General features: G+C 42.3%; 1 protein-coding gene across 1 annotated transcript; it reads right to left on the reverse strand.

Annotated features, from left to right (window-relative positions):
* znf292b (zinc finger protein 292b) lies at positions 1 to 24,254 on the reverse strand. The gene is made up of 8 exons (XM_080526884.1): positions 24,072 to 24,254; positions 11,361 to 11,515; positions 10,980 to 11,058; positions 10,611 to 10,746; positions 10,230 to 10,432; positions 7,728 to 7,864; positions 7,391 to 7,532; positions 1 to 7,252 (listed from the first exon to the last, which is right to left on the reverse strand). The coding sequence occupies exons 1-8, from the start codon at positions 24,231 to 24,233 to the stop codon at positions 494 to 496; spliced, it is 7,773 nt and encodes a 2,590-aa protein (XP_080383010.1). The 5' UTR covers positions 24,234 to 24,254; the 3' UTR covers positions 1 to 493.

Below are 24,254 nucleotides of genomic sequence, written 5' to 3' on the forward strand. Positions count from 1 at the left end.
TACAAAAAACAGTATGTACACACAACATTGTCTACAACTTGAAATTTACATGGCATGATTAACAAAAACAGTCACAGACTATACACAACATCACATTCCATCTGTTTGAAGGGCCATTTTCATTAAGTCCCATGGGGATCCTTAACACATGTTTATCATGTTTCCCTCTCAATTTTAAAATATGTTTGAAAAGGCAATATAATGTGCTGGGAAGCTTCATAAATACAAACATGCTCTATTTAATTAATTAATCCTACCCATGATACATATTATGAAATGTGTTCCTTATAGAAGACAGGGGACTTTTACAGATAACACCTGGTATTCATTTAGTTTTTAAAACAAAACATTTACATAGTCCATCAAATAACTGAAGAAAAGCATTATTGTTTTGGGCACCAATCTGCAGCAGGTTTGAACCCCTTCTTATCCTGAGTAACCATGATTGAAAACATTCAGCCAGTCAATTTATACTAATGCAAACAAATGCAATCTATTTTTCTAATATCACTGTGGGTCGCATTTCCTGTAACTGCTTCAAGAGAATATCAGCAACATCTGAATAGGCTCTGTCTACTACAATTTTCACATTGTTAAGCGATGTCAACTTCTGAGGGTTACTGAACTCAACGCAGGAGTCTTTTGAGTGCAAATATGCATCTGATCTTTTGCACAACACTTTAGCAGTTTTCAGCTGAATCCTCCGCCTCCTCAGAGAATGCTCAGACTGGTTGGATTCTTCCAAGAATTTCAAGAAGGACATCTGAAATCCCATGGGTTTAAAGGAGGTCAACGATACACCTTGATCAGTCATGTCCTCCTGGTTCAGGGCAGTACTGGAGGAGGAGTCTGATCCATTATCTCCAGTGTCGACTGTATTACTCCTAGTTGACCGAGACACCCTTTTACCTTTGGCCAGTTTTTCAGGATGTAGCTTTCGTGGGCGTCCTCTCTTGCGCCTCACTACCACAGAGCCATCAGATAAGGTTTCCGAACTTTCATCATTTGATAATTTGCCATCAGACATCTCTGGGTTCTCAATATTCCTCCTTTTCCTTAAGACAGGTTTTGAACACTCATACTCACTGCCATCTAGACCTGTGTCTGTTGTATCCTCACTCTCTGACATGTCTGATGAGTTTTCTGATTTTGAGTCATCGCTCCTGGCTGAGCGATATCGATGTCTGGAGAACTTTTTGCAGAATATGAAGTGGCTCCTCTGCTCCTCCAGGTATCGTTCTGAGAGTCCATGCCCCATGTAGTGTTTCATTATGCTCCGTTCTGAACTAATGACAGACTCACAGCCCTTTATCATGCAGGGGTATTGCAAGGTGTATTTTTTTGTGCACATTGCAGACGCTTCTTCCTTAGTTTTCAAGGAGGGTTTTCCGAATTTAGTCCAATGATTGTTTTTTGACTTGTCACTTTTCTTTTTGTCACTCCCCTTCTGTGTAATTTTTTTGTTGCTCTCTATGTTTTCTTTCCCATCACTTGATTTAGTCATTTGGTAATGCAAATTCTTGGAGCAATGTTTCACACGTTCTTCACTTTTCTGTTGATTCATCAGTTGAAGTTTGTAAATGTCATGATGCTTTTTCATGGTATGTCTCAGCAGATTTGACTTTGTTGCGTAGGCACGGTCACAATCGTCAACATTACACCTAAACATCCCATCCACAGGTTCCATGTTGGAGAGTTTTACTTTGTTATGATCCTCTTCAACATGTGCAATATACTTCCAGAAAGCAGTGAATGATGCTGTACATGCTTGATGATCACAATGGAATCTGCCTAAGTGGATGCTAGATATGAGAGAACCGGCTTTATCCAGGCTGAATTTATGAAGCTGGAGATAATGCTGCAAAAGGTTAGGAACATCTTGGAATACTCTTGAGCAGTCTCTAACTTGACATCTGAATTCAGAGACCTGCATGACCTCACCCTCTGGCTCCTCCATCTCCTCTTCCTCTTTGCAGTCCTTTGTGTCTTCCTGTTCCTCATTCTGGTCATGCTCATTGTTCACTTCAAACGTTGACAGAGCAGACTGATGGACAGCCCTATAATGGAGGATCAAATTATGCTGAATGGTAAAGGCTGCTACACATCCTTGATGAACACAGCGATATGGCCTATATGGACTAAAAGCATCGTTTCCATCTGACTTTTTCTCTTTTGTCTTCTTTGGAGTTTCAATTGTAATCTTTTCAACTTTAGGTTTTACCACTCTGTGCTTGCTGTTTGTAGGTTTTTCTTCAAAAGATGAGGCAACAATAGACTGAAGGGGACCTGACAAAGCAGGTGTCATTAAAGCAGGCCTTAATGACAATTGGCCTCCAGTTTGCTGACTATCAAAGTACTGAGTTGGAATGGAGGGCGCTGGTACAGACTGTCCGTTTGACCATTGTTGTGCATTAGGACCCATCATTAAAGGTTGTTGAATCATTGTTGAGTCCTGTGCTTTCATTTGGTATCCAGACATTGTTGTTGAGGGAGCCCAAGTCTGATTCTGCACTGGCTGCATTCCTATGGAGAGATGTTTATCACGAGATCTCATGGCAGGCATCATTTTGGAACTCTGCTGTTCAAAAGGCTGTGATGGGTATTCTTTTTTTATCTCATCTGGGTGTGGATAATGACGTCCAATAGTCTCTGTCAGGGAATTAGGAGCAGTTACAGTGTGAGCAGACAAAGATGGGTGCCCACCATCACCCCGACTTGGTTTATCCTGGTTATCAGCAAGTCCAGCTAAATGTCGTTTTTTGTTTAGTTTTACAATTTCCTCAGGTGACAATTTGTGAGCTGTCTGATAATGAGCCCTAAGGTTTGAATTACGGGTAAAGGTCTTAATACACATATGGCAGCAGAATGGGGCAAATTTCCCATGGTTTTTCTTCATTGAATGTATCATCTCATCTGTGTAGTTGTGAGTCTTGGTGAGGTGTTTCAAAACTGCATCTTTTGTCATGGCCCTATAAGTGCAGTTGTCCATATCACAGGCAAATGGCTTCATAAAGCTTTCAGATATCTGGGAATCCTTCTCTGATGAGACATGAGATTCAGTATCATTAGGGATATCATTACAGCTTGGTTTTATGGAGTAAGATGATTGGGTAAAATCAACCTCTTTGTCTAGGTCCAGACTCTCAAATGCTGTCTGGATGGCCCTCATCCAGTGTGGTTGGTTTATAGATGTTAGAGTGGGGCCAAGATCAACATCATCTGCTACAATGCTGGTTGGAGCTGGTGCCTCATGGTGTTGAGTGGGAGGCTCTCTAAAATCAGTAAAACTCTGAATGGTTGCGGGTCCATTCATTTGGGCAGAGGGTACAGAGGTCATTCCCTTGTTGTTTACTTCATGGCCTTGTCCTGTAGTTGTTGGCTCAATCCTCTGGAAGGACTGGAGACTTTGAATGACTCCACACTGTTGTACAACACTGGTTGCTGGATTCAATGACACTGGAGTCTTGGAAGAGGAATTTGTGTCAGTGCTGGTTGCGTGAGATAAACTGCTTCTTCTTTGGAAGTCTCCAGCTAAAATCTGTTCACGCAATCTCTGCTTGACGTTCTGTTCAGTATTCTTTCTTTGTATTTCACCTTGTTTGCTAGTTGATGTTGCTGGACTGGGCTGAAGTTCAGGTGCGGTCACCTGCAACAATGGGTTTGTAATAAGATTTTGCGCCAAGCTGGCCATTGCAGCCAGAAGTCCATCATTGGAGAGCCCACCTACGTTGGAGGCATCAGAGTTCCTCTTGACCTCTTTAATTTTCATGAGTGTTTCAGTTCTGAGTAAATTATTGATATGGTCTGTGGGAAGACCATCCAGAGAACCAGCAGGGTTGTTTCCCACAAGCATCTGGGAGACAAGTGGATCTGAGAAATCACTACTGTCAAACACAGGGTCACATGACTGAAGATAATCATCCCTGTAAGATACATTTTCAGTTTTTATGTGGATATTTCCTGTGTGCTGTATGACCGTGCTTTCTGGCAAACGTCCACTAGCTCCATAAGAACCGCAAGGATTTTGAAATGTAGGTTGAGAAATGGCTGAGGGCTCAAACAGGTTGGTAATATTTTCATTACTCATGATTTGTTTCAGAATCTCATCATTTTGTTCACCATCATTTGCATATGATGACACATTAGCTTGTGGATAAGTGATATTTGGGAAACATTTTGAATCTAGTGGATCTCTGATCACTGACTGACAAGGTTTGTCCTTAAAAGCTTCAGTGGGATTATAATGTGAAGCTGGTGGAGGCTGCTGACTATTGATCATTTGCTCTGAATTGAGAAGATCAAGAAATGATGATGGCAAATCAGCAGTCAAGTCTGTCTCATCAAATGCTTTGCAGTGTGAACGCTTGGACAAATGGCCTCCCAGTGATTTAGGGCTCTGAAATTCTCTAAAACACCTAGAACAAATAAATTTCCCATCTTTGATAATAGCAGGCCATTTCGTTCTATTGTTTCGCTTGACTCTTTTCGGATTTTCAGCATCATTTCCTGAGGCGATTGTGCCACCTTGAGTTCCACCATTGCTTCTTGCCTGGAATGGAGTTCTTGCTGGGGGTAATTGTGATTCCATGTTATTCTGTATTCTGTCTCTGTAAGATGGCAAAACAGGCTGTGGAGCATTATCCATTGGTAGTATCTCTGCTGATGTTCCAATATTAGATCCCATCATGTGACGGGATGGAATACTATGGACCACTGCTCCACTGGCTGCATCAATTTGTGGCATCCCTTGCATGTTTGAGGGGTATACTTGGGAGGGGAAACAATTCGGAATCTGGTTGTTTCCAGGTGTTGAATGCCATGGCAAACTAGGTCGGACAGGTGACCGCATTGGATCAAATTGATTAGAAGTTTTTCCTAACTGAGAGAGTACGATGGGATTTAGGATATTGTCCATTTGGTTTGGGAGAGTCTGGCTTTGAACAACTGATGAATGGGTGGAGAAAGTGTTTGAGCACATGTTAGGGTACAGAGGTGGATGGATGACATTCTGTCTCTGAATGCCTGGGACTGGGGCTCCAGCACTAAGTTTTCTATTTGTTTTATTATTTGTTTTCTGTTTAGAAAGTTTCCATTCTGTATAAAACTCTGGATGAACAGCTTTCATGTGTTTGGTAACACTCCTGTAAGAGCTGTAGTTACGGGTGCATGTTTCAAATGCACAGTTGTGTCTCTCTTTTTCACTGTTGGATTGGGCAGGAGTGCTTGAGCACTGTGTTATTGTATTCTCAGTCCTGCTACCAGACAGTGGCAAAAGCGTTACTGATGGAGGAAGTGTTTGAGACATTGCAGTTGACATGTAATGAGAGTTCTGGCTTGCTGCTGACATGTTGTTGACACACATGGCTTGACGTTGTCCTGGTACTGGCACTTGGCAGTCTTGGTATTTCCTAGAACCAGCATTTTCATCTTTGGGCAACATCAGTTCCTGACCTGACAAAACATTTGGGTGTAGGACATCAGGAGCACCTTGGTATGAAGCTAATGGGAGATTATGTGGTGTAAGAGCGGAGTGTTCCCTCTGTCTAAGTTCATTTGGGTCAGGCATATGTGCATTCATGGTAGCCTGAATCACAGAATTATCTGAATATGGGAGTTGTTGTGCTGGGTTATCTGGTGGCTCGTTTTTAACTACAAAATCTTCATAGTCCAGCAAAAGAGCTTGAGAAGAGGCTAACATGCTCTTAATGGAGTGCTTCATTCCAAAATAGTTTGGTGAATTAGACGTCTCTGCAACAGAGTCCAACAAGTTTACATGGGAAACCTCCTCTGAGAGGGGAACCTGAACTTCTGTTTTTGTGACATGTTCCTCCTGGTGCAAATCCAATTGAGATTGAGAATGGAATACTTTACCACAGTCAGGGACTTTGCAGGTGAATGTTTTGTAATGCTGGGCCTCATGGTCATATAACTTGTACGCTTCATTGAAAATCTTCCCACAGCCTGGAAACATGCATCTGGCCTTAAATACAACATGTTCCTTTCTGTGTACAAGCAATTCAGTGTTGGAGAGGAAGCTGGCCTTGCACTTCAACTGTATGCAAATGTAAGGCCTGACACCACAGTGCATTTGCAAATGATCATTAAGGTGGGTGACATTAACAAACTGCCGACGACAATACTGACAAAGCACCTTTTTGCTCTGCATTTCAAGAAAGCGCTTTGCCTCATCATTATCTCCATGTGCTTTCACATGAAGAAGAAGATTTCGGAAATACTTGAACCCCTTTCTACAGTTAGCAACAGGGCATGTGCTTTCCTCACTGCTTTCTGTCTTAAGCCCAGAGAGTTTGGGTTGAAATGTCTCTGTCTGATGCATCTCCCCATTATGTTCTTGAAAATCATTGTTTGCACCATCTTTTGTCCAGAGCTGATTTTCGGTTTTAGCCTTCAGAGCTGCAATAATCGGGGCTGCTGTTTTTGGATTAGCCAATTTTTTACTTGTTTTCATTGCAGCTAGTCTCTCCTTGCATGATAGTTTTACATGTGATGCTACATGTGGTTCCAATGTGTCCTTTGAATTAAAGGTCTCAGCGCATATTGGGCAGCTATAAAGTCCATCTTTGTAATGAGTCTGTGCATGACGTACAATCCTGTGACCAAGAAACTCCTTGTCACATAACACGCAGTACTGCATATACGCCTGCCAGTTTCTAAACCTGGCAGAGATGAAACCTTTCTCTCTCAGTTTCTTTGTTTCTCTGTTTTTCTGTCTTTTATCTGCAATCTCATTCAGTTCATTTGTGGTGTCTAGAAAGCATTCGGTGACATCCCGGAACCCTTCCTGATCCTGGGTTATATCCTCCTCCTCAGGGGCCTCTGGGCTCTCGCTGTCGTTGAGCAAGTCAATAGATGACACAATGGAGGCCTCCTCGCCCATAAGTGACAGGCAATGACGCTTCAATGTCTTCCAGTCCCAGAACTCCGGGTCAAAAGGCCATAGAGTCTTGAACACCAGCAGGAGGTCACAGCGTAGCGAGTTGGGCACAGGGAGATTTTCCTCCTCCAGCTTCTGGTCAGGTTCATTGTAAAGACTCTCCACGGCATAGTAGGAGTCCACCGTGGGCTCTAGCAAGAACTCGGTTAGTTGGCAAGCACGTTTCACCTCCAGATCAGTGGGCAACAAACAGGAGATGGTTTTGCAAATGGTGATTTTGGTCGTCCCGTCACTTGAGTCCATCTGTAAAGCCCGTATGCACATGTCAATGCACACTGGCAGTCCAACGTTGTCTATCTGTAAAAGAAACAAAAGGCATCAGATTCAAAGAATCACAATCACCAAATTTCAATGGATTGTAAATGCAAAAAGAGTGTGAAGATAACAGTGTACTGTTAACAGTGTAGAGAATACAGTATCTAGACAGAAACCTACCTCTGATTGAATGACCTTGATGAGAAAGAGGATGTGGAAGACTGTTTTGGACAGCAAAGACATCTGACGGCATCTGTCCAGGAAAGTCTGTTCCGATGACTCCAAGCGTTTCAGCAGTTTGCTCCAGAACAGGGTGAGCTCCCTGGAGAGGAGAGCGAGGGAAGATACAGTAATCACTGATGTAAGAACTGCACACAATGGTAGACATAATTATTTTGTAATGGAGCTATTCTACAAGCAATGGCCAATAACACAATATTCCCATCCTTCATCTTATGTCAAACAGAGAGATAGCAATCTTTCAATAAGGTTGGTTTCAAATGAAAGAAATGTTTACCAGGCACAGTAAGTGTCTCCTTGTAGAAGCTGGCGAGTCAAAAAGGCAGTGCATAAGCTAAAGGCTCCCTTCTCGTCCCCCTCTGATTCCAGGTTACAAATCATCTCCAGTGCATCACGACAATCCACCTTGGACAGCTGTGTGAAGAACTTGACTTTATTCCATGAATATTATTTCTGCATTATGTGATTTGCTGTTAGTGTAAAATATATTGTTGGACTACAATTGGACTACATGTATTTCTAACATCAGATATACAATCAAGCAAATGCCACTCTTCTCTGCACTACTGCGCATCATTCAACAATTTCCTCATGTCTTAAAGGTCCTGTACAAACAGATCATGGCAGCTTTCAAAGTGTAAATTATGCAATGCTATGTCTATATTTGTTTCCCCTTTCAAATTAGATCAGATTCATCCTTTTTTGTCATTGCACAGAGTACAACGAAATGTACTTTTTGCTCACAGGGTCAGCCAGTCAGCGCCCCTGGAGCAATTAGAGGTTGAGTGCCTTGCTCAAGTTCTTGTTCAGTTAACAAGCCAAATGTGCCAGTTACATTACTCAAATTCCCATGAAACCAAACGGGTGCTTACCTGCAGCTGAGCAAACTTAACAGTGCACATAAATGCTTCTAAACGTGACTCCAAACCACATTAACTAACAGTTTATAATGTGTTTTCATGGTTTTGGAGCAGCAGTGTCAGACCATGCTGAAATTGAGACAGATTGACTGCTGAAGCAGTGGTGGGTGTGTAGTGGTGGAGCTGTAGTCATCAGTGATTAGCTGTATGTAACATTTTAAATTCTAAAACATTTGATCTGTACAAATTAACATGAAATTGTAGTTTGTGTCATGACTGATTTCGATTGCACAAGTCCTTTAAAATCTGGTTTTTCATTTATTTCCATAAACCTTTTGAGTTGCATCCGTGTACGAAAGGCGCTATATAAATAAAGTTTCACTTCACTTCACTTCACTTCTTTGATCACACTTTACATTAAGTTGCCCCTATATCTGTGTAGTAACTGTAATTAATCTAGTAACACTAATTAACATACTGTTATTATCGTACATCAGTTATTGCACAGTAATAGAGACAAGTACGAGTGGTTTGTGTGATTACACAAGTGGAATAGGGCTGCCACGATTAGTCGACTAGTCGCGACGACGTCGATTACCAAAATCGTCGCCGACATATTTGGTAATCGACGTCGTCGCATGTTTTTTTGGAGCTGAAATAAGCGTTTTTTATTTTAAAAAATTCCCCTAGCACCAGGGGAGCCCCCCCTGCCAAATTTCGTTGTTTGGTACCTGTACTATATCAATGACAATAAAGACCATTCATTTCATTCGATAAGCATTCGTTTTTCTTCCCTGAAGCTGCCACTGGCTAGCGTCTCCCAGTGTCTTTGATGTACATGCGCAGTGTCGGTCATCCGGGGCACACGTGACTTCCCCGGAAAAACAAACAGAGAAATGTCTTCCTGTCCTCGTACCAAAGTGTGGGAGCATTTCAACCACAACGTTGAAAAAAAGAATGTAAAATGTAAAATTTGCAAAGCTGAACTCGCTTATCATGGCAGCACGTCTATGATGCGCGAGCATCTAAAAAGGAAGCATGTTGTGGCAGATGACGAGGAAGACGATGGCTCGTCTCGGTAAGCTAGTTAGCTTGTTATTGGCTAACGATATCGTTACGTTAAAAGCCTTCTTAAATTATTTTACGTTGTCATCAAAGCGATAGTTATCAAATAGCTAAAAATGTTGTCTTAACGTTACAGTGCTAAGAAGGCGCGTTCTACTATGAGATGAGTGAAGCAAAGCAAAACGTTTGTACTCTGTACAAGTATTTATTTTTGTTTTTGTATTCTTTTGGTTGCCTAGTGCCTAGCCTACCTCATTTTACTCAGCAGTTTGCACCCTCTACTACTCTTTACATTACATGCAAGTGATGCCAGAAATAAATCTGCAAAGTTCATTAAAATATCTATTTTTGAGTGAACAATCATTTTAATTGTCTTTATTTTTAGTTAGCACATGCCTACAACAACAACAACTAACAACTTCAAGCTAAATTTAGAAGCTGATTTAGAAGATGATAGCTAAATAAGAGCGATTGAGTAATTGTGCGATAAGCTGTAATTTATGATCCGATTAGTCGACTAATCGTTAAAATAATCGGTGACTAGTCGACTATGAAAATAATCGTTTGTGGCAGCCCTAAAGTGGAATAAGGACTGTTCCCATGTAATAACCTAATAACTACCATATATGAAGTGACATGTTAATAGAATTAAAGGTTGATACGACAGTGTTTATAGGTGCAACTCAATTCTGTGTTTCAGATTTTTTTGTGTAAACCTTTTCCACGGAATAGTCTGCCCTCTTGTGGATGATATTCTCAATATCTCTGAATCAAAAGCAATAGACAGTAGGAACTAAGGAATTGTAAGATAATACTGAGGCATGACTGTTGTAAAACAAACAAAAACACCCTACCTCCTCCATTAATGGCTCATGTGCTGAGACAGTACACAGGCAGACAAGGTACATCTGCTTAAAGTGTCCCTTTCCTTCAAACTCAGGATACTCTGAACACGCCTTTGCCAGCAGTGCAGCCTTCTCCAAGTGGTTCTCCTTGATGAGGTACTTTAATCTCATGTCCAGCAGAATGGGTCCCTCCAGTTCAAGGAACTGATGAACTAAAAGGGAAGAGGGATAAGCTCAGAATCAAATGAGATCTTAAAACTATTGTTGATGTGGTATAGAATTTAGTTTTGAATGTCAAAATGTCAAAGACCAAATGGTTTTAAAAGAATATGATATAACCCTAACCCTATATAACCATAGGAAAATAATTATAATAATGATCACACTCACCTTGATCTGTTTGTGGCATTTCATTAGAGAGAAGGCTGTGCAGTGTGCTGTTGGTCCATATACCAGTCTCTTGGGCCACGGCAGACAGCAGGCACAGCTGTGTGATACCATTCTCCTGTAGCTGGGAGTGGGCTGACTGCACAGATAGGAAACAGTCAATAACGCTACTCTTAACACTTAAAGTCTGACGACGACAACAACAACACAATAACATTGAGTGCCAAGAGGTGGTTTAAACAAAGTGCATCCATGCAACACACTTTTCTCAATAGGTTGGTTTGGTTAAAAGATCAAAGAGATGAATGAAAAAAAAAAAAATGTCTTTAAGGTAATGTGTTACCTTCTGCAAGATATGGTTATGAAGTTTACCTGGACAGATAAACTGAACTCCTTCCAAAAGGCATCTGGGACATTTTCTGGCAGTGAGAGTAACAGCTCCACGCAGCTCCTGCACAACAAAATGAACCAAGGCAACTCATCGATGAAGGATGTAATGTAACTCTATGTAACTTGTACATTGCCTTAAATATGATCATCTGAAGCATAGTGACTATGCTTAGGAATTATTAAGAATTATATACAGCAGAAATAAATTGCATTACCCTAAACTAATTACAGTTTGTAGAGCTAGGAGCCTAAAGTACATGCAAGGCGATAATGTAATGTTAACAAGAACAATGTAGGCCAACTGATATAATGTTTCTCAAACAGGCTGCAACCATCAAACCAATCCCCACCAGCAGTACTCACAGTGAGAGCCTTTCCAGTACGAGGGGGACATTTTCACACTGGGAGGAGAGGGAGGGGGAGGCATGGGCATAGCTCAGCAGGGCCACTGTGTACACCTCCACTAAAGTCAGTGGGTCCTCTTCTATCTTCCACCGGCCTGCATATTCCACCAGAGTCTACACACAGAGAGAGGGGGGATTACTCACACAGAGAGACAGTTTTATTTGATTGATTTTCAACAGAGAACTAAAATAGAGAGCATTGAAACACTGGTAAGTTTAGAAAGGACTGGAGGGGGAAGCCATCATCTGAGGACTACAAGACCAAACACAACCATCCATGGACACGTCTCCCTGTCAGGCTACTCTGCTCTACTTTGGCAGAATTATACATAGTAGGGTAATAATGGATTAATCATTATCACACACCTACTGGGAATCAAGTGGACAGTAAACATGTTGTCCCCCACAAGTGATGTAGCTCCCCTCCTTGAGTGAATTGGTGACAATTATTTAGAATTTCAGGATGACTGAAAAGTTAAGGGAGCTTGTTATTTGATTCATTTCCAAGGATTTGACATTGGGATGCCCCGATACCATTTTTTGCCACTGATACCGATCACCGATAATCAATGAGCAATATCTGCTGATATACTGCCGTTACCAATCAAATAATAGCCTAATACTAATAGGTTAATAAAAAAACGAAAATGAGTGTAGAAGAGACATTTAGCATCAGATAAAGCGAGGCCAAGGCCTAAATGTTTTTAGAGCCTTTTGATAGGCTGGCCGAGTTGTGTCTGTACATTCTGCAATCGAGAATAGGCAGAATGCTTGAAGTAGCCCACAATGAGTCTTCCTGTAGCTATGATATCACTTATGCTGCGCTGTGACAGCACTCCATCGTGGACAGCCAGCTGAAGCGTGTGGGCCATACATCCCAGGGCTCGACAGTGCGACCATTTCACTCGCAATTGCGACTAAAAATAAATCTGTGCGACTAGAAAAATAATTCACGAGCACACTGTGCGAGTACAGATTTCAACCATTTCACTCGCATTTGCGACTAAAAATAAATCTGTGCGAACCGGGAAAATAATTCACGAGTGAAAGATTTCAGCCTACTGTAGGAGTGACGGCAATAACTGGACGATGTAGTCGCTTTGCCGGTAGACAAACAATCATGTGCGCTTTATTCTCACTCTCTGCATGCGTACTGACAACAACAACATTCATTCATCTCTGTCCCACTTATATCCCGTCATATCACCCGCTAAGCAGCCTGGGTGATTGAGTCAACACAAACATATGACAATGCTTTGAGCGGTCACTACACTACAATATATATATTTTTTAAACTACAAGTCCCACATTCCACAAGCCACAATCCGCCAACCACAGTACAGCTCTCTGTGATAACGTGTGGTGTCAACTTTCCCTGAGAAGAACACGGCTGCGCTATCGAAAGTTTGACTCAAAATGAAGAAAATGAAGCCCATTCATTTGTATTTTGCGAGTCAAAGAAACAAAGAAAAAGAGGAATCCGGTGAGGGCCCAAGTAATTCGCAAGCTGGTTCAACTAACGAGAGAGATGGGGATGAGACGGCTAGTAGCGACAGTGAGGCTGAGAACAACGTTAGTAGGCCTAACGTTAGTAGGCCTAACGTTACTAGCGAAGATGACACCTCAGCGTCCATTGCAGCCGGCGGAGGGAAAACATATAGATTTAATCCGAAGTGGCTGAAAATCTTCCCATGGCTAGAGTTTAAAGACAACGTCATGTTCTGCAAATATTGTAGAGGGCAGAAACAGGCTGGCAAGTCGACGTTCCTATCAGGAAACCCGCATCTGAAAAGGGATAGCGTAACGAAACATAACATCTCGAAGCGGCATATCAAGTGCAGAGATCTGTACCTGTTGAGACAGGACAAACCATCGGGAACGGTGACAGCAGCCTTGAGGAGACAAGTGCTGCTGTCCGAGGAGGAGAAGAGGAGGCAGCTGAAAATAAAGATTAACATTGCATACTTCATTGCAAAAGAAGAAGAACCGTTCGTCAAATTTGGGCCACTTATCCGTCTCCACAAAAAAAACGGAATTGACATTAATCCCACATACGACAATGATGTAAGATGTGCTGAGATGATCGGTCAAATTGCTGACCTCATGAGAGAGAACCTGTCAGCGAAGCTGAAAGCCGCTAAGTATCTAGCCGTTCTAATAGACGGAGACACAGACATATCCAACATCGAATGCGAGATTGTCTACGTGCGCTTGTTGGAGGGTGGGAAGCCAGTCAATCTCCTGGTCGGACAACAGACTCTTGAACACTCCCATGCCATTGGTAAGTCGTTTCTCTTTATAGGCTTTATACTTGTGTAGTTTAATCATTTATTCATAATGGAGATATAATTTAGTTTGTCAAAAAGCCTTTTTGTTTAATTGTTTTTTGTGTTGTCAATCGAGGTGTTTTGGATGCAACCAAGGCTGCATTTCACACTGTTTGCCCAGAGGAGGATGGAGGGTCATGGATGAAGAAGTGCATCTCCTTCGGGGCAGATGGCGCCTCTGTGAATATGGGCCACCGTGGGGGAGTGATTGCCCACCTGCAAAGAGAGGCAGGGGGGCATATAATCCCAATCCACTGTATGCCACATAGGTTTGTAACTGAAACAAGTTTTAAATATTGTTTTATTTGCTAGCAGAGAATGTTAAACAATACTGTGTGTGTGTGTGTGTGTGCGCACACACTCTTAAGTGCTGGAATGGAATACCTAACAGAATTATTGTTTTCTGTTGGCACAAGATAGAGGGAGAGAAGAGATGGTGAGTTGTTTGTAAGATTCTGTTCTGACTTTCACAGGCTAGAGCTGGCAATACTGACCATCCAAAAGAAAGAGCCAATGGTGTGTCTGGTGTATGATCTTCTGCATCTGATATGGAAGACGTATCACTTCAGCGGAAAATCCAAAAGAGAGCTATATCATATCGGGCAAGAGCTCGGTGTGGATATATGCAAACCGTCTAGCGTCAAGGGAACTCGCTGGATCCCCCATGTCCACAGAGCCCTCAAAGTGTTCCTGCGGCATGGACAAGACAAGGACCTCGCCACTGACGAAGGCCAGTACTCCGTTGTTCTGCAGCACATGGAGCACCTGGCCGTAGCATCAACAACAGCGGAGGTTCAGGGGCGGGCAAAGAAGGTCAGTTTTACGCAGTACATTTAAAAATATAGGGTTAGGGTTGAGTTCAAGACTCAAATTAACTTTCAGAATCAAGTAATTGACAGGTGAGGTGGCTATAAACAATTTTAACTAACACTTATTGTGTATCTACTCACTACTTAACAGATAAAGAGGGAAATGGAGAATGCACTATTTTGTGTATTCTGCCATTTTCTCTCAGACATGTTTGAGGAGCTATCCTCACTTAGCCTCACCCTGCAAAAGAATGACCTGATCCTCCCCCAAGCCACGTCAGAGTTGAGGAAGACAGTGACCAGACTTGAAGCACTAAAGTCTAGGGCAAAGGCAGGAGGCATGCTGGAGAAGATTCAGACCATGCTTGCTCAGCAGCAGGATGATGATGGGAGGAGATTCCAGGTGTGTTAGGATTAGAGTTTGTTAGGATGTAAGAGAAACCATTATGATTAAGAGTTAGTGTGAGAATCAATGTAGGCCTATGCGTTGCACAATAGAACAATTGCAGTGGAGAAGTCAACATACATTTAATTGTGTGTGTGTGTGTGTGCTATTTCTGTTAAAGGGAATAACACTGAAGGGGAATCTGACAGGCTTCACGGACCTCACCAATCCCCAGCTGAAGAAGCACATAGAGACGGCCATCAACATCGGAGTGAATGATCTCAAAGCCAGGTTTGGTGGTTTGCTGAAGGATGAGGATGTCCAGACGCCAGTGGTGTCTTTCAGAGTGCTAAACCCCGACACATGGCCAGAAGACCAGACCAGCCTTCTCACCTTTGGTGATGATGATGTGGCATACCTGGTGAGGCATTTCAAGGAGCCTCTAGAGAGGTAAGAATTTATTTGACACTGCATTGCCATATGAGACAATGTTATGTTTGCATATTTGCAAACTCACTTACTCTGTTCAATCCTGCAGATCGGGGTGTGACCTGGCTGCGGTCCAGGACGAGTGGCAGGGACTGAAAATCCTGGTCAGCCACAATTTCAAGAACAAGTCCTACAGTGGCCTGTGGGAGACCATGTTGACAAAGGACCCCTACAGGCAGGATTACAAGGTAGACCAACACAACAGTACTGAGTGGTTATGTATGGTATCCATCTGTTGTTGGTTTTAATAAGTTAATGGTAAGAGTTAAATGAAATTGAAAGATATCATATTTTCCCTAGAACATACTGGAGTTGGTGCAGCTTATGCTGGTGCTGCCCATTTCAGCCGCCCAGTGTGAGCGAGGCTTCTCTGCACAGAACCGCATTAAGAATTCAAGAAGAAGCAGCCTTGGAGTCTCCACCACCGAAGACCTGATGAGGATCAGCCTGGAGGGGCCTTCTGTCGAGGACTTCGATCCCACTCCTGCCGTGGACCGCTGGCTGACCTCTAAGCGTGCCAGACGGCCAACATACAAAAGCATATGGACAACTGATATCCTCTGCGTCTAGTAGGGCTGTAGGCATGGGCCAATGTGTGATTTTGGTGCAAAAATTGCAAAATCACTAATAAAAATGTGTTATTATAAAATGTTTCACTGTGCTCCTAAATTTCTTTGTGTGCCCCTAAAATGTTTCATTTAGGAGCACATGTGCTCCTAGTGAAAACGGTTAGCGTAGAGGCCTGCATCCAAGACTTGGTAATCGTGCGTCTTGCATTGATTTGAGCATGTTTCAGGAATTATCGTTGAGTATGACTACTCGTGGGCCTCTACAGTGGTTTTTGTTAGCTGCCGTTTCTCTGCCTTTTTCTTCTCATTCTCTGCGGTCAGCTTTCCAAACTCGCCATGCTCCGCTACGTGACGCAACTTCAAGTGCCTTATTGGTTGTGTTGAAGGATTTTACCTTAGCTTCCGCACAAGGTATTTTATCCTTGCACAGATTGCAGATGGCATGTGTGACATCTGTCTCACACACTTTATTGTACTTCCACACTTATGTTTGTATATCTATTCTAACATTCACGTATCTGCGACTACCGGGCATGCTCAACTCTCCCGATGCATACTGTGAACTGGAGTTATAAACACATAACACCGCCCGACAGATTTTAGTTTAACAAGTACCGTATGCGAGAATGGCTCGTTTAGGTTAATGAGCATGCGACAATGAACAGGCTCATGTTCTTGTTTGCGTCATTGATCGGTTATCATGATCGGCGACTAAAAAGCATTATCGGATTTCCCAGATCTCATATTTTTACAAAAGAAATGTTACTTAAGTGCTGAACAAACAGGGTTTATTGTTGTTCTCCTCAATACGATATTCATTATGCCAGATTGAGAGATTAGAGAAGCTTGCCAGGCTATTCACCTGCAGGGGAGATGTGCACAGAGGTGAACTGAGCCGTGAACAGACAGCTCCATTAATGGAGTCTCTCTCAGCAGGTGTATGACAGCTAAGCCTATTCGATTGGCCTTGGCTCTAAATTGGCACACATACTGTAAGCAACATAACTTAAAGAAGCGATTTAAAGCTGCATGGACCTTGATAGAAAGAGAACAGTGCTATACCACAGCACATACTGTCTTGAAAACACTGATAGGCACACCAACACATCCACACACCCACACATATTGACTAGTTTGACGCTATTTTTAGAATACATTGTTGGCATCTACGTAATCCTCCCGAGAGACATATCACAGCTGCCACATCATAGCCGAGGTCAAAGGTCACAAGTATTTTATTTCATTGTGAGCTGAATGCCATAAACTGTGACTGGGTTGGGATATACCCTGCTGTCTACACAGTCTCCTTAAACATATCATACTGCCATAACACACTCAGCAGACATATCACACTCAGCAGACATATCACACTCAGCAGACACGACAGTTATCAAACGCATTGGCTACTGACGATAAATTCTAGCTTGTCATTTCACCTCTCACTAGGGGTGTAACGGATCAAGGATAATCCGTGATCCGTACGGATCGCCCCCCACGGTTCGGCACGCATGTGTACCGCGGATCAATTGCTAAATTTTAAAAGTAATAATATTACTTAATATCTCTTGTAAATCACAATGTAGAGTTGCCATGAAAAGATAGACGCGACAGTTGCGTGCTTTGTTTTACTCTAGCGCAATGATAGGTTGATAATGCGGTAAAAAAAAAATCCGTTGTTTACTCACTACACGTGAAGCTGGAAATCCACAACAACAAGGCTGCGTTCGTAAATTCGCTCTGGAATCTGATCAGCATTCAAGGAACGCCTCTTGTCCAATCAAATTACTTGGTCCCTTTAAGATAGTGGTCACCAACCCATCTTTGAGACTTTCCCTGTAGATCTTTGATTGATTAAAAAATAAAAAAAATAAAAATAAAAAAACTTTTTTTTTTTAAATAAATACACAAAGAGCCTATGTTTTGCACGCGCCTCTCTCTCTCTCTAGCAAACTGTTGTGTTGCAAATGCTGCATGAAAGTGACCAATCAGATAAGAGAATAGTACTGCTATGTGACTCGCAAAAAAAACATTTGTCAAAATGGTTTTCCAGGATTCTACAACAAAGGTGGATTTCTTCACTCTTTTGCACTTAAAGGAGAAAACGAGGGGTGTGGATATTTACAATGAGTTAAAAAAATATGTCGGTGAAAATGACATACCCATTCATAAACTAGTGGCGATTACTACTGACGGGGCCCCAGCAATGCGCGGTGCGCGCAATGGATTTATTGGACTGTGTCGTAATGACCCTGATTTTCCCTCCTTCGTCAATTATCACTGTGTGATCCATCAGCAGGCCTTGGCTGGTAAGGTGTTGGACTTTTCCCATGTAATGACACTGGTGGTGAAACTAGTCAACTCGATTCGAGCGAAAGCGCTTCAGCACCGCTTATTCAAAGCGTTATTGGACGAGCTCGACGCTGCTTACGGAGACCTGCTTCTCCATGCTGATGTGCGGTGGTTGAGTCGCGGCAAAGTGCTGCAGCGATTTGTCGACTTGCTGCCCGAGATCAAGACGTTCCTGTCGACAAGGCAAGTGGTAGTAAATATTTTCATAGGCAAAGGACTTAAATTGGTGTGGAAAGTCAGATCTTTACCTTTTCTTTTTACTGTTTCCCCCTGCTTTTATATTCATTCTATGCATGTATATGTTTTTATATATGTTTTTATTCACTTTATGTTCTTATTCCTGTTGTAAAGCACTTTGAGCTGCATTTCTTGTATGAAAGGTGCTATATAAATAAAGCTTTACTTACTTAGGCCTACTTACATACAAGGAACGAGGAGCACAAGGAACTGGCAGACGATGCGTGGCTACTGGACCTGGGGTTCCTGACAGACATAACCGCAAAACTGAACGCACTCAACTACGAGCTGCAGGGAAAAGACCGACACCTTCCCCACATGATAAGCACAGTAAATGGGTTCAAGGCCAAGCTCGGTGTTTGGACCACACACACCTAAAGAATGGGAGGCTGACACACTTTCCCAACCTGGAGAAAATGGCACAGGCCTTGGAAGACAATGATGCTTTTCACCCTGAGCAGTACTGTGCTCCCCTGGACAAACTGGCAACAGAGTTCAATCGGCGTTTTGGTGAGTTAGATGTCATGGCAGGGCTCTACGCTAACCTTTTTCACTAGGAGCACATGTGCTCCTAAATGAAAAATGTTAGGGGCACACAAAGAAATTTTATTGTGATTTTATTAGTGATTTTGCCATTTTTGCACCAAAATCACACATTGGCCCATGCCTACAGCCCTACTAGACGCAGAGTTGATGGCATTGTATTATGGTAACTAGCTGTGTCATAAGTCAGTCAAGTGTCAAAATGTCAAGAATGTCAGCTAACGTTACTATGAACAAAATGATTTTATCATACATTCCTCCATTCCATCCTTCCATGGCTTTATTTTTTTGTGTTGTAATGAAATGACATAATCAAACTTTGAATTGAATTTCAGTTATGTACAATTCTTAAAGCAAGACAGCTTCCTGATATGCTTGATACAGTCTTTTTTGTTGTTGTTGCATCAATTTTAATGTTGGACCAATGCATTGCATCTAATTAAAATACAGGCAAATAAACGTCATTAAGTTTAAAGTACTACCTTGGCTGTCTTTTTCTCTCAACGCTTCAATAGGTAGATCTTGCCTTCACCAAGGCCGAGGTCAGGGATCTTGGGCTTAAAAAGGTTGGTGACCACTGCTTTAAGACGTCGGACCCAGTGTGCGCTCCGGCGATCTCAAAGCAAATTTACGAACGCGGCCCAAGTGTATCATGGCGAGCTAGTTACGTTGTTCGGCGGAGAAGAACTCGAAATGCCTCCCTCGTCATTTAAATCCCATGTATGGGAGCACTTTGGCTTCTCTGTCAATTATGACAAGAGGCACGAAAAAGGTAGCTCGACAACTTCTGATAATGAAGGCATTTTTTTCATACCATGTTCAAAATAAGGGTTCACCTTATTATTTAGTTAAAAGTGGCATAAAACATGTTTATTCGTCTGCTTTAAAAGAGCCCAGTGATTCACTGCTGCAACCAGGCGCCTCCCTCTTTCATATTGCACTACTTTTAAGTTGAATGTGTATTTCACTATAATATGTAATGTTTGAGTGTAGAATATGTTTTATATATATAAATATATACTGGTATATATATTACCAGTTTTGACATCTTGAATGTTGTTGGGTTTTTTCACATAATAAAAGTGGTGTTTTTACAGAATTCAAGGAAAAAGCAGTTTTTATCAAAATAAAAATGTTTTGTGTTGATCCGAAAAATTATCCGATCCGTGACTCAAAAACCGTGACCCGATCCGATCCGTGAGTTAGGTGATCCGTTACACCCCTACCTCTCACCATAAAATTGAAAAACAAGGACTGTCATGTTTCGGGTGAGAGCAGCAATACAAAATCATAACTAGGCCTCGGCTATACGGAAAGAAAAATCTACGTCATCTTACTGTGGCTATAACTAGTGTTGCACGATATACCGGTACCAACGATATACCGCGGTGCCAAAATGTCACGGTGCCTACTATACCATAAGCTTTATACAACGGTACTACCGTGGAATACTATACTACCGTGTTGAACACGGTACCAGCGGGGCAATGTGTTACCTCTATTACCAAATTCACTGGTTCTGCTAATGAGGACAAGACTGGCTCGCGACACCGTTGTGACAGATCGCAGTTTGTTTGCTCGCGCACATCTCCGCAGTCACAATATTACCATATTGACGTTATCTGGATGTCTGTCTGGGCGCGAGTAAAAAGAATTCAGCCGGTTTACGCTGATTGGTTAGTCCGCGGAGTCAATCAAAACCCACGTGGTTGTCGGGGGATACACGCCGCCGGTAACGTTACGGTACCCCCCCCCCCCCCCCCCTACTTGAACCGGAGGAAATAATAATAGCAAATCAAGAACAAGTCGTGAGTTTAGAATGATAAGGTTCTATCTCCGTTTAGAATGATAAGGTTCTATCTCCGTTTAGAATGAGAAGGTTCTGTCTCCGTCGTTTAGAATGAGAAGGTTCTGTCTCCGTCGTTTAGAATGAGAAGGTTCTGTCTCCGTTTAGAATAAGGTCTGTCTCCGTTTAGAATGATAAGGTTCTATCTCCGTTTAGAATGATAAGGTTCTATCTCCGTTTAGAATGATAAACAAGTTTCAGTTTTTAATGCATTCAGAGCATGGGGATATTTCCAATGTCATATTTTCTAATGTATCTGACAATCACTTTTATGTTGATAAAATGCAATGGACCTATCGCTAAGCCACGCCCCAAAATAGAAATTGTCCAATCATATCACAGCAAAACTATTCTACTAAAATTCTCGGCCTCGTAACATAATTGCGTCTAATTTAGTGAATCATTGACATTATGATACATTTATACATCATCACTGATCATCATCCTGCTGCTGTGTAGCCTTTGTATGAACATATACATTTACCTCATGAGCTTATTACATCTAAACTTGGAAGTAGCCCTCTATATTTTTGATATGCCAGTGTTTGCTTTTACTTTTCAGACAGACAGACAGACACACACACACACACACACACACACACACACACACACACACACACACACACACACACCTACTTTGCTATACTCTTGCAAAAGGCCAGTTGGTCTGTTTGATGTTTCAAACTACTTATTAATAAACATGTTATTCACAAAAATATCGGTTTCAGTACTTTTACTTACCTGTAGAGTTACAGTGTAATGCATTACATAAATGTTATTCATGCACCACTCATTAAGTTATTGTAACTTGTATAAATACATTGCATGTTCATAAAAATAAAAAGTGTTACAAAAGTGCCGCGGTATCGCGATACTACTCAGTATCGTGATACTTGGGCTGGTATAGTATCGCAGGGTAAAATATTGGTATCGTGACAACACTAGCTATAACGATGACTTTCGTCCATGAGTGTGGGGGAGCTCACACAGACAAATACACAGAATCATATACAAATACATAGAATCCCTACTATTAATCCCACCATAATTTGAGATAGGCCTAGGCCTCATTAGAGGAAAGAGGAGGTTGTTGTGGGCAGACAGACATCTGGTGGCTCATTGCCAGTCCTGGCAGACTAACAGCACTGTTGGCTCATACATATTCATCACGCTCCGCGACACGCAGTGACCAGGGGCAGCAGCTCATCTCAAATGTATCTCCAGACAACACACACGGTATCTTGACCAAGGTTGGGGGAGGTGACTGACATCACTCTGCTGCATGGCTGCCTGGCTGGTAACACCACAAATGCATAGTCAGTCTGTAGAGAGACGCAGCACAGTGTGTCTAGGAAGGAACCCAGCCGGACGCCGGGGGAAAGTCATTTTTTGAGCATCGTCCCACCAAGGTGCACAGTGCAGCGGAGCGTGAAAACACAGTGGCTCCCACTGCAGAGGAAAATGATATACAAGCCATTTGAAAAATTACTCACTCTCATAAATTATCGACAGGACGTATGTAGACTTATTTAGAAAATAATACGGTAAACACAATAGGCTAGTGTGAGGATGAGGAGCACAGTGAGTACTACTCATCCATCTCCACTCTCCTCCTACACAGCTAAAGGACAGTCATTGCCTCTGGCCACAAATATTCACACATGCTTGATATTACACTGCTACTGTACAACGACTGCACCATCAAAGACTGAACTTCCTCAATAAGATGTTTCAAACAAAGACAGCATAACCCAGCATGCTGGTGATATCTGCTACTACTACTACTACTACTACTACTGCATCGACCTCTATTCACTCGTTTAACAATATTCAGTTATTCACCCTTCACTTTGACCATAGATAAAACTCACTCACAGAACTCAGTTCCTCAAATGTAAACATAGACTAGGCTGTAAACAAACATTAACAAAATAATGGTCACTTTAAGACTGGATGCACACCTACATACATACAACATGGCTCCTTTAGTATTTCAAGCCTGGCCACCTAACATTATCTACAGGATTCTATTCTCAGGTTCATCATTATAATTATATAATGCCTGTAAAATTTTACAAACAGGTGAGCATTACATGACTACTGCACATTTTTGTAGCAGATCTGGGGGAACAATTCATTACTCCCATATCATATATAACATATTAAAATAACATATAATCCTCAACTACAGAATAAGATGTCAGTGAATTAGCACAGAAATCAATACTGATTGTACAGATTTTAATCTGGCAGCCTGTCACCATACCTAGCCATAAATATGGGTCACTAAACCACTGCGAAATTGTTCAATAATAAGATAAACCGGCTACTGAGGTGCAAACAGTCTCCAAGCACATACCATGGGCGGGAGGTTCACTGATGGGACAGGATAATAGTAGCTCCCATCAAAAATGTTATTTGGATTTGATGACGATAACCGATCAAATAATGTCCATTTTGGACAATCCGAGGCCATGCAGTAGGCCGACTGCACACAACATAAAACCAAACAACCTAGAGGGCTGAGGTATAACGTGTGAGGCGTGTGCACATTCGGAACAAAGCCAATGTAACTAGCTAATATGGACATTAGAGCCTAGATGTAGCTAGCTCGTTAGCTGTCAGCTTGGACAGGGACTGATATCACCGGAACTGTCAAGCGGCGTCCCTGCCTGGCTGCATTAGCTAGCTAACGTGCCAAGTAGAAATAACAAAGCAAAGGTTAACCACTTCCACGGCCTATCAATGGTCATTCAATCAAATCCACACACTCCCTTATCTTTACTGAGTACAGGAGAGCGCATCGCTGGCTAAACAAGCAGCAGCGACGCGGTAGCTAGCTAGCTTAGTTTGTCGAGTAAAACGTCCCACTCTCTGATCAACTGGCACACGCGTTACGTGTTAAGTAACGTCTGCTTATTCATAATATGCCATAATACTGCTCCTATCGATCGTGTCAAACCCTTTACCGACGCAGATATACAGTAGCTGAGAGGGCCATCATCAAGCTACTTAATCATGTCCGCTAGCTAGCTAGCTAGCAGACCGCTGAGAGGGGTTATTTGGTGGACAGGACGCACAGAGAAGACAGCGAATGAGCGAAAGATACAACTCACCTGACAGAAATCTTGGCAATACTGAGAAGACGACAGGGCTGGAGAGTCCGTGTTGTCCTTCAACACATTTGCTAATTCTCGCAGTCGTTCTCTGAGCGCCTCGATCGCTGTACTGTCGCCGCTCTGTGCGCAGCGGTCCTGCTCGGCCTCCTCGTCCGCCATCTTCACTCCCGACTCCGTCGC

This window comes from Nansenia antarctica, assembly GCF_963989245.1.
Source record: "Nansenia antarctica genome assembly, chromosome: 3".
NCBI classification, from domain to species: domain Eukaryota; kingdom Metazoa; phylum Chordata; class Actinopteri; order Argentiniformes; family Microstomatidae; genus Nansenia; species Nansenia antarctica.